Source organism: Leuresthes tenuis, unplaced genomic scaffold (genome assembly GCF_036924035.1).
Source record: "Leuresthes tenuis unplaced genomic scaffold, fLeuTen1.0.hap1 SCAF_6, whole genome shotgun sequence".
NCBI lineage: Eukaryota > Metazoa > Chordata > Actinopteri > Atheriniformes > Atherinopsidae > Leuresthes > Leuresthes tenuis.
Window position 1 is genome coordinate 18653764 of NW_027325360.1, and position 11827 is coordinate 18665590.

An 11827-nucleotide genomic window follows, 5' to 3' on the forward strand; every position below is an offset into this window, starting at 1 on the left:
GTATTTTGACACGAAACATTCTGCAAACCTGTGAACTAACCTATGAATAAAATGTATCACCTTTTGTCTTCAAGGGAAATGGTTTGGGCGGAAACCACTACTTCTGGAATGACTTGCGATGATGTGATCTGACATGCGCAGCTTCATTTATTCCAATTCAACTTGTGTGCCCAGCGACAGAAGTTGCCACATCACACATCACCAACACATTTCAGTCAGAGTAAAACAACATGGGTGTGTGCATGGGGCTGAGTGGGAGAATGAGGGCAGATTAAAGTGGATCTGTTAACGTGTGTGTGTGTTGGGGGGGGGTTTGTGTGCGAGTGCTGGTGCTTTCCCCTTAATATGTCAAATAGCAGGATGGAAAACTCACATCAAACAAGAATGAAAAAGCCACAGTTGTTCCAGCAATTCATCGCTGTCAGGAGTTAAGTTTATATTGAGTCTGCATGCTAAATTTGACCTTCCATGTATGGAAAACCTTCTTTAACTTTAACAAGCCATACGAATGATGTCAGATGACCTTTCTGTCTTGGTGGCCCAAAGTTACGAGCTGTTACTCAACCCTGTCGTGTGCGTGCGTGCGTGGGTGTGTGCGTGGGCATGTATAGTGCGTCCACAGGGAGATATTTCATCAGTAAGGGTGGCGGCATGTAAACAGTCAATTCCAAACTCACGTAGTTAAAAATCTGCAATGCCATCAGCAATCTGGAAGCTGTTACTTGTCACTTCCCCTACTGAGATACAGCTAATTCACAAATGTCTCTTTTGTGTGTGCATGTCGCTTAGAGTAAACATGGTCACTAATTCAATGGTAGTGCTTCACAGCAGTGTCACCTGGGTAAATGTGCATTTTTATTTTTCTCATTCTTCCATTTGTGGGCACTTTGCCAGGGTTGTGTTTCTGAGCATGTGCTTTTGTATGCTTCGCTACCATTTTTAGAAACATTAAAGTGTTGACTATAAAAATAGGTTGAACATTACCATGTCAAAATGACAATAGGAACTTGACTTCATGCTTCTGTATCATCTCAGAGCCTAAGGGGCTTGAGTTATAAATTGATTAGGTTGCTCTGATAAAGTCATTAATATTAAGCTCAGGGGTGTGAACTCAAGTTAATGGTACATTTTAATTTGGGAAAAATTAATTTATCATTCTGTTGAAAAAAAAAAACAGAAACTGACTCTAAAATAAGTTTAGAATTGCAAATTCTAAGTGTGAATGTTCACATTCATTGATCTGAGATGTGTGCAAGAGCACAAAGAGAACCCAGAGATCGAGGGGTCAACAGCTGCTCCCTAAAAACCAATCAATTGCTGTGTATCAGTAGAGATTACACTCAGACACATACTCACAGACACATAAAGACGGCACTCTGTTCTCAAATCTGTTGCCATGGATACCAGATACAGGAGGACAAGAGGGAGCAGTTTTCCAGCTTAAACTGTAAATATTGAATTATGATTGGAAGGAAAAAGACACAACATTTCTGTGGGAATTACCTAAATATCTGGTTGATCCTTTCATCTCTATTCACCACTATAAAGAATCTGGTGCGTCATTCATCGTTCACCAGGTTCAGCACAAAAACAGAACTGGTCTCACTGATCCAGTCATTTGTCTAAGTCCATCTCCATCTCTCCCTGCCTTTTTGTGTGGAGGATCTTCATTTACTCAAGTAGGATGTAGAGTAAATTTGTTCTTTTGCCTGATGTGCAATGAATAGAAGTGAATTCAAACCACTTTACCAAATGCTAAAGCTTTTATGTGGCATTAGTTCCTCTGCGGTTCAGTTGAAGGGGAGAAAAGAGAGTGAAAGACTGTGTAGAAGAAGTGAAGAGAAATTAGTTTACAATTAATAATTGCTTTAAGTGGGGCCACTGGAGAGAAACACTGAGAAGTAAATCAAAGATGACTCCGAAGGCGAATGTCAATAATTGCTTTGCTGTGTCTATGAATAATATAAAGAGTAAAATCAGCAGAGATGAAATAATACTAACCCGCTGATATTAATAACAAAGCCGCAGCACTTGACTGCGCTGGAGGAAGAGAGTCAACGTGTCAACCTTGAGCTGACATTGCGAACAGCAGAGACTCACGTTCAATCAATGAGGGGCTTTTCTCAGGGAGTCCACTAATCTCACAGGGCAGCTGAGGGTTCATCAGAGCTGAGAGACCCCTGGGACTGACAGAGGTAATGGGGTTAGCTGAGACAGAGGGAGAGGAGTGTGTATATGTGCGTGTGCAGGAGAGAAGGTCTTTGCTGTGAGCAAGTCAGTGAATATGTGAGAAAACACAGGCGGCACACTGGTGTGTTGCAGATAGGAATGCTCGCAACAAAATTAGATGTGCATGTGCGTGCGTCTGAAGGCGCAAGGGCCACTCTGATAGTACGGGAAGTTAATGGGACATGTGACGAGGTTGATTACTGAGGCCTCAGTGATCTGGCAGGGTTAATGAAGTAAATGGGTTCTTGGATAACACACCACTGGGGCCATCTCCAGCTCCTGATATACACAGACAAATCAGAGTGGACTCTTCCTCTCCTTCATTTACTTTCCAAAGACGACTGTCTTGAACACCCCACTGCTCTCAGTTGCATAAGAAACATTCAGTGTTCTCATGGCAACATGGTTCTGAATCAATCCTGAGGCACTTTTCACAACCTCTCCTTGTCATTTCACATTGCATTTGTACTCATCTGATGTGAACTACAAGACAAAGAAGCCTATTTAAGACATGCGGCAAACAACAGACCACTTAAAGCAATTAATTTCAACAGAGCAGCTCGGCACAGTTTATGAGCTCTCTGAGGTAATCAAGAGTCCACATGTTTGCATACGCGGTCGAACTTGATAGGAATACACAAATAAAGGGAGAGAAACAGATACTCCAGCACTTTGTTGTCCATTTGCGGCTGAATTAGAGATTCCTCTAATGAGAGCGATAATGATATCTGAGAAGAGATGCGAACAAAACAACAGCACAGATGGGAGCTTAGACAACAACAAAGCCACCCTAAATGCAGTCGACTGTGGACTCCCTGCTGGATCTGCCTATGTGAAGAGATGACACTGCACCCATCCCCCTGCTACTTATGAGGACATTATCATAATGTTGGTTCTGTATGAGCTGTGCTATCAAGTGGGCTCATCTTGAAATCCCCCACAAGCCCTGGTGTATGCTGATGCTTCAAATCCTGGAGAAAGATAGTGACCAAAAAGAGAAAAAGAAACATTCAGACCAACAGTTCTGATATCCAACAATGCAATGCTTGATGAAGTTCTGTGTTGGCTGTAAACAAACCACAGCAAGGAAGATAGTGACTGTAGTTCTGTTGTCCCTCTGCTTTTTTGTTCTCATCGGTACAGAAACCTGCAGAGAATGACATGGGCAAAGTTAATCATCTTGTGGACTGTGCTTGATACAATACGCCAGTTGTCAGGTTTCGTGAATGTGAAGACATAAAAAGAAAAGAAAAAAAATGCAACTGATTTAGAGTGTTAACACCTATTAGACCCTTGAACAGCAAATAATTTGTTCTGAGAATAAGATGTTTGTCACAGCTTGTGTGAACCTTCACACCTCACACATCCACCCAACATCCTGTTGTGTTATAACCATGCATGTGGTCAGATACAGCTGTGTGTGTGTGTGTGTGTATAACAGTCAGAAAGAGAAACAAAGAGGAAAACTCCCCAGATGAGAGAACACTGCCATTTCCCCTGAGACTCTGTGAGTAAAACGAAAACAGAAATGTAAAACTGGTGGATGAAACAGAGCTAAATGCTGAATCATTCATGGCTCACGCATGATGGCATGATAAATGATAATCAATGATAGCATCAAAGTTCTTTTTAATGTTCAGGTAGAACACGAATAAAACAGAAAGTGATATGCTTAAAATAAATCAACTTTTTGACATGTCTTTTTCTAAGAAGTCACCCTTTGATTAAGATTTTATCATCTCATTGTGTTTTAAGGGCTTTATTTCTGCTTTTTTAAGTGACCTGCATGGTTTGCTTAAAACAAATATGATTGCCATTTGTGAGTGTTCTTAACAGCAACAGCATTCATGTGAAGCAGGGAAAATGCAAAGAGGAGATCTAATAAAGGGGGACTGGCATTTAAAAACAAAAAATCCTCTGCAGTGGTCACCCAATCTTGCCCTCAAATAATCAAAACTGTACAATTGGTGTACAGCGTCTAAAGCAGCCACATACCTCATACACGCTTAGAGACGCACACAACAAAAAAAGACACCTGGTCTGCATTTGTTGTTTACTGTACATTGTGTGAACGCTGTCCCATCTGAAGCTGCTTCCCAGCAACAGGATGTGGTGGTGCGACGCGTCCTCGCTCAACAACACCCACTTCCTATGAGTTTGATAAACAGCTCTGTGGTTTCACTCTCCTCCTGCCCGTCAAACAGGGCTGTACACACACACCCATATGCACAGCTCAACAGCATTACCATCTGCTAATGTGACATCTAACCAGAGTGAGTTACTGTGCACAGTGTTACCTGTCATGAGATTTACTGTGACAAACTGTCTAAGCCTTACTAGAATCACTTATGACTCTCTTCAAGAGACTGAGGGTAAGCACAAGAATGCCCTCAAATCTTATCAGAATAAGAGAATATCAACATGTCACATTTGCTTTAGAGCTAATAGTGTAAGTGGGTCTGAGTTACGTTCAGCACCGGACAGTAATGTTCCACTTTAAGGCCCACCTTCAATGTGGAAGGTTGATAATATGGTGGCTGTAAAGACTTCTCTTCTCTTCTCTTCTCTTCTCTTCTCTTCTCTTCTCTTCTCTTCTCTTCTCTTCTCTTCTCTTCTCTTCTCTTCTCTTCTCTTCTCTTCTCTTCTCTTCTCTTCTCTTCTCTTCTCTTCTCTTCTCTTCTCTTCTCTTCTCTTCTCTTCTCATCTCTTCTCTTCTCTTCTCTTCTCTTCTCTTCTCTCTGCATGGTTGCATACTGTCAGTCATCTGTGAGCTGTCAGAGTCTGAATGTGCATGCATGTGAGGGGGGGAATGAGGGGTGTATTAGGCCTGCTGATCCTTCACACTCCTCTTGTCAAACTTAACATTAAAATGAAAGCCAGTAGTGAGTGTGTAGTATGTGTGTGTGTGCGTGTGTGTGTGTGTGTGTGAGAATGTGGGCGTGTGAGGCAGGAAACAAGGAGGGTCAAAGGAGAGGAGCCATGCCTAATCCTGTGGGATGTGAGGGTATCTTACTGTGAATGGAGATGGGATGTAGAGATGTGCTCAGTGGTGCATGGATCACAAAACCTGCCTAACTGACAGAGGAGACTCCCGAGGGACCGATGTCAAAACTGCTAGGAGCAAAAATATAGGGAAAAAAGGCAAATTGTGAGAAACATAATGCTGCGCATTGCATCAAACCAACAAAGACTACACATTACAGTACTTACTGGTTATGGTTACATTGTCAAACATTACTTGATTACACATCTGAAATGTTAGTATTGTTTTTTTTTTCATGCATGAACTCAGGAAAGCTTCAGAACGTCAAAGCAAATTACTTTTCTCCAGTTACCAAGTGAGCAGTTTCATATTATGGATAACGAAGTTTTAAGGTTTTAAGTTACATTAAAAAGGAAGGGGGCATTTTTACTAAGTACTCCTTGTGCTTTACAACCATCCTTAATGTGACTTTTGCTGGAGAAACTACATTAAGAAAAACACAGAAATGAAACAGCATATACATTTATAATAAGAGTAATTGATGATTAAAGATAAAGCATTCTTTTCTTTTGAATTAATAATTTCGTGTCTGCAACCATGAATTTGGTACAAGGTGTCCTCTATAAAAAGATCTGGTTGGATTACATGTCTTGAAATGCAGTGGTTTACATCAGCAAACCATTTAATTTGTATTCAACAACTGATTCAGCTTAAATGTAGTATGACCCAGCCTTGTGCACAATATTAGAAAATTAAATAAAAACTATTCATTTTAACGTTTGGTGCCCCTGTCTCACCCTCAGTGTTGGACAAATGTGACCGCTGGGTGACGCTGTTGGTCCACTTAAAGCTTCTATTAACCCGGAAACAGTCCCTGCGGACCTTTAACAAGGCAGGAAGTGTGAGTTGATTAAACCGACAGTTAGCTAACATGGCGCTTGACGTGAAAACCAGAGCAAAACGATACGAGAAACTGGACTTTCTTGGAGAGGGTCAGGTAGGCAGAAAAATAGCTCAGCGTTTTCCGTCTTTACTCACGTCCTCGGCCTGTTTGTTCATTCCTGCAGAGAGTGTAATAGGTAGCTAACAAGTTTTAGCCGGTTGCTAATGTCAACAAAGCCTGGCAGCTGCATGCTGTTGAGCTCACAGCAGCAGTGGTGAAGAAAAACATGTCGTATTTCTGTACTTGATGCCCTTGTGTTTCCTCTCTTTAGTTTGCCACAGTTTACAAAGCCAGGGATAAAATGACTGACACAATAGTTGCCATTAAAAAGGTGCGCACATTTAATACAACTATAGCACACATACTATAATGATCGTTTGATGTTGTTCATCACCTAACTTGCATCTTCTTCGTTCTCTCAGATTAAGGTTGGCCACAGAACTGAGGCTAAAGATGGTGAGTGCTGATCGCCTCTGTGCTACACACATGTTTACCACACACTGCAGATCATGTTCATGCAGTTTCTTTCTTGCAGGGATAAATAGGACTGCTCTCAGAGAAATAAAACTGTTGCAGGAGCTGCATCATCCAAACATTATAGGGGTATTTTGATTTATATAAGCACACGTTTTCAACAGCATATTTCTACGTTATTGGTGTTGAAATATTTTGAATGTAACTTTTCTGTTTGTTGCATTATGTTTCGCAGCTGTTGGACGCCTTTGGACATAAATCAAACATCAGCCTGGTGTTTGATTTCATGGAAACAGATCTGGAGGTGAGGCATGTCTATTTCATGGATAATGTTGGACTCGTTTATCCTCTTGGCACTACCACAAACTGCAAGCCGCACATTAAAAGCAACTCTTATGCAGTTTACCGTTCAGACGTTTATTTATTTATTGCTTTGAGTGGATACTGACGACACAGCTAGGCTTGACAGAGCCACATTCAACTTATCTGCAGTTGCAACATCCAACCTATTAAATCAAGAAAAAATGGACTGAGCCTCCAGTTAAGTAAGTAAATGTTCCAAATGAGGCTCAGAGTTGCTGGAGTTGGTTAACACAAAGGTTTAATCTTGCAGCAAGGAGACAAGTCTGTGCAACGTATTGCAAAGCTGACACAGGGTTGTCTGAGTTCTAAGATGATACTTCTACCATTTATGCTTTTTACTACAAAATCATTAGCCACACAAGGTGATGAGACATTCCTGTAGCTCCCTCCTGTCACTATCTATGTCAGATGAGTACAGTTTAGTAAATATCCCAGCGTCATATAAGACTTCTTTGTTCACAGAAGATAGAACTAGCAAAAAAAGAGGCCTTCTTCAGCATCCAAGGTTAAGGTTAAACTAACAAGATAGGAGGAGGCCTTCCCTTGCACGTAGTGCCCCTTAATCTGCTAACACCTGAAAAAAAACATTCTCGCACACAGTACTTCTTTTCTTATACTATAACCTCTTGATATTTTTCTAACATGGAAAACTATTTAGGCTGAATTGATGACATATAGGTGCAGCAAAGAAAACAAGGATGACTGAGATGACAGGCTAACCGAGGCTCTACAAGTTCACCAAGGCTTTTTACAGTTTGTACTCTTTATATCATATGATTTGTTCTTCTGAGAACAAACCAGGCTCCAGATGGGTGCCTCCCACTAATACGTCAGACCTCAACAGAACATTCCAAAACAAGATAAACGTGCTTTGAAAAAAATAGAAATAAAAAATCAATATCACTGTGGGCTTGGCTTTCACAATAAGTGTATGCCATTAGTGGCTAAAAGGCAGCAGACAAGCTGTGAAGTCACTGGGGAGAAATACGAGGCTCATCTTATTCACTGGAGCCGGGGAGCCTATTTTTAGGCCACATGCTTATCTATGCTTGCATGAGCTTATGAGCTACAGATGTTGGATGTTTTCACTGCCACTGAACATTACATAGCAGGACACTGTAACCAGTGTTTTCAGAACTTGTAAAGCTGTGGCGGTTCTTGGTGTCAGGTTTAATCTGCTCTTGTCTTGTCTTTGATCCAGCTGTTTTTCACTTCCTCAGATATCCCAGTCAGTTTTAAATCTATGACCTGCTCTGATGAGTGTTAAGTTTGGAACATTTGGCTGCAGATCTGTGAAAACATAAGGAAATGGCTGTAGATGATTAGTCACCACATATACAGCACTGCTTATGACTCTAGGTCCTTGTTTTTTTTTCCAGGTTATAATCAAAGACACTAGCCTAGTCTTGACTCCAGCCAACATCAAAGCCTACATCCTCATGACTCTACAGGGATTGGAATACATGCACCAATACTGGGTCCTCCACAGGGTAAGAACATTTATACACCTCACACACATACATTATGTATACGCACACAGAGTTCAACACGCATATTTTGCTCCTCTTCTTTTTTATGTCTAGGATCTGAAGCCCAATAATCTGTTGTTGGACGGTAATGGGGTGTTGAAGTTGGCCGATTTTGGTTTGGCCAAAGCTTTTGGCAGCCCGAACAGAGTCTACACACATCAAGTTGTTACCAGGTCTGAGCCATTCCAGTTATGCAGACACCAACCCCCCCAAAAAATATGTGGAGCCTATCTATATTCATTTAGATAGATAACAAAATAAATGTTATACAAAATATGTTATTGAGATGGATGTAGGGCTAAATAAGAGAGCATCAAATTAGAGGAGGAAAATACTGCTTTTGTGGGCTTTGATTCAATCCAATTTTACAGAGGGGCTTTTACTTATGCTGTTATCCCTGAACTGGATGTGTGCGAGTTATTAAATTCAACTCTCTGCTTGTTATGCGTTTAATCTCTTTGCTAGGTGGTACCGCTCTCCTGAGCTCCTGTTTGGTGCCAGGATGTACGGTGTGGGTGTTGACATGTGGGCAGTGGGATGCATCCTGGCAGAGTTGCTGCTTCGGGTACAAAAACCTCCTTTCAAATACATTCTTACAGTGACGGGATGCTGTCATTTTGATTTCCACGCTGATGGTCTCCTCTGCTGCAGATACCGTTCCTCGCTGGAGACTCGGATCTCGACCAGCTGACTAAAATCTTCGAGGCCCTTGGAACACCTACAGAGGAGACGTGGCCTGTTAGTATCAGTTTATACCAGTTAACACTGTCGGTTTTTTTTTTTTTTAACTAAGATGTGAACATTCTTTCAAATATTTAATTGCCAAATGTCTCTGCAGGGAATGAGTAGTCTTCCGGACTACGTCTCCTTCAAGATATTTCCAGGCACACCTCTGGAACATATATTTAGTGCAGCTGGAGACGATTTACTTGAGCTACTACAAGGCCTTTTTACTTTTAACCCTTCAGCAAGAACCACAGCTACACAGGTAATTAACACACTAATTAAAGCACAATAGCTGCTCCTACTTGTATACTAGTTAATTCTGGTAAGAGGAGAATCATTAATGGAAAATCTTTGTTCTCAATTTTCTGATGTCTAAGTGTAGCTTAGTTATTTTAAATTGTATGTGTATTTTGTGGATGATTCTTGCCTTTTGACTTGTATAACAAGAATACAATACATTCCTCAATGAACAATGTTATATAAACAGGCCCAAACATTTCTAGAGAAGTTATCAGCATTTATATAAAGCTTTTTTTTTTTCTTCATTAAAGCAAATTTTATTGGCAAGAAACAAAACAAGGTCATGTAACATGGAAGCTCCGCCGTTTCTTGCATAGAAAAAAAACAGCTTTAGCCTGTTTGACAGAATCAAATTGGATCTGTAGCTGGGCATTGTATTGACAAAACGAGCAGGGCGTGAGCGCATTTGTCCGCCTGCTGCAGGTGCCATGTTGACGGTGTTGTCCTCTGTTCTCCAGGCGCTGAAGATGAAGTACTTCAGTAACCGGCCAGGTCCCACTCCTGGTCCCCAGCTACCCCGACCAAACTGCTCAGCTGAGGCTTTGAGGGAGAAAGAAACAGTTGGGCTCAAGAGGAAAATAGAGGGCCTGGACACAAGTAATAAAAACTTACTCGCTCATATTTGTATTTAAAGTTAGTAATCTTTAGTTTATCCTTGATCTACTTTAAGCCACCCTTGACTGTATTTAAAAAAAAAAAGCTTGTCAGTATTGTCTTGGTTGAGATGTTTATGCTGTGCTTTGAGCAGGAAAAGCAGGAGGTTTCTGCAACACATCTTAGAGGCAGATTTTGGAAGGAGGTGGACATTTTTTGACATCCCACACAGACCTAAATTTCATAAAGCATTGTGGTGTATTGGGGATGGTCGCCTTCAAACAGCCTGTGTGTAGGTGATGCAGGAAGAACTCTGCTGACACAGACTTGGTCGAACACAGAAACCTTTATTGTCAACCAGGTCCGTATCAGAATGATGCATCAAGTCTGGAGAGATGTGTCAAGCCCGGATTCCCCAAAATCTCTGACTTACTGAGTATTCGGTCTTCGTTTAGTAGAATCTGCCTGTTCCTGGTGACCTTGAAGATGTTGCATGTTCCCATCACTAAGAGCAAAGCCCAGACATGGTGTGTGCGTAATTTTGAGCCTATTCTTGGACAAACTTACTGGGGAGTATGTTATTCTCAAAATGTCCCGATTTATACCCCTAACTCCCTTACACAGATGGCAATTCTCAGATTTCTTATCATTTTCCCAAGGCAACTTAGCACAGGTGGTAAACATCAGACACTACAGCATCTTGTGAATTCTTGCGAGTTCTGGAGGTTTGCACATTAAGGATATAAATCTAATATACCACAGGAGTAAACCTTGCAATTCAGTGGGTGTTGGTCGGACTTAAAGATAGAAGTTCAGAATATGGTGGAGCAGAATGTGTGCACCCAGTTTAGTGGAGAGTGGGAAGGTATGTTTTAGTAAAGTAGAGCCTTGGTGTTGCTGGGAGGCTCAAAGCTTTTCCAGCTCCTCCTGTGGTTTGGAAAATATTTGGGTTTGCCTAGAAGCTACGCTGTGGACTACACTATATTACAGAGAAACTGTCATTATAGGCTTGCTTTATATATGTAATGTGGAAACGCCATGTTGGATGTGTTGTTCAGAGCATTGGCGTGTGCATAAGGTGAATTTTAAAATAGTAACATCTTTTGTATGTTTACAGCTGCAATGAAGAAGAAGCTCCTTTTCTGACCAGATGGTACCTGGTAAATCAGAAGATGACGACTACATGGCTCGGCTTCCTGCATTACTCAGGAGTGGAGTGAAACACAATCCATAACCATATGAGGCTGGCTCAGACGTGGTCGACTTTGGGACTTTTTAGAAGTTGTAGTCAATATATGGGCGTTGTCCCTCAAGGTTAGGCTTGAAATACCCACGGTGCTGTTGTGTCGGTCAGTCCAGCAGAGAGTGTCTGGGATCAGTGGTCTTGGCTCTGGTTCTTCACCGATGCCTAAACTCCGGGAGCCTGTTAGAATATTTCTATTTATGTGACTCAAGAGGAAAACAACCGAACTAATAGGGTTGATTTATTTCATTAAGATGTATTTTTATTTTTTTGTATTCGAGACCAATAAATGGTGCGAGTGAGCATGTGTAATTTCTCTTGTGGTTCTGTCCTCAGCTGTGTCCAATTTTAGATTTATGAAATATTTACATGTGTGTGTTTGCTCTCACTGCTGGCAATGCCACAGAGGTCCACAGAGTACAGACTGATTTCATGTTATAGTA

The 11827-nt window shown here is 41.3% G+C and overlaps 1 protein-coding gene across 1 annotated transcript; it reads left to right on the forward strand.

The window, feature by feature from the left end:
- Positions 1-6101: 6101 nt before the first annotated feature.
- Positions 6102-11686, forward strand: cdk7 (cyclin-dependent kinase 7). Its single transcript, XM_072388043.1, has 12 exons — positions 6102-6209; positions 6427-6486; positions 6578-6611; positions 6691-6758; positions 6865-6933; positions 8372-8482; positions 8576-8694; positions 8987-9086; positions 9173-9259; positions 9360-9509; positions 10006-10144; positions 11259-11686. The coding sequence occupies exons 1-12, from the start codon at positions 6144-6146 to the stop codon at positions 11285-11287; spliced, it is 1032 nt and encodes a 343-aa protein (XP_072244144.1). The 5' UTR covers positions 6102-6143; the 3' UTR covers positions 11288-11686.
- Positions 11687-11827: the final 141 nt, after the last annotated feature.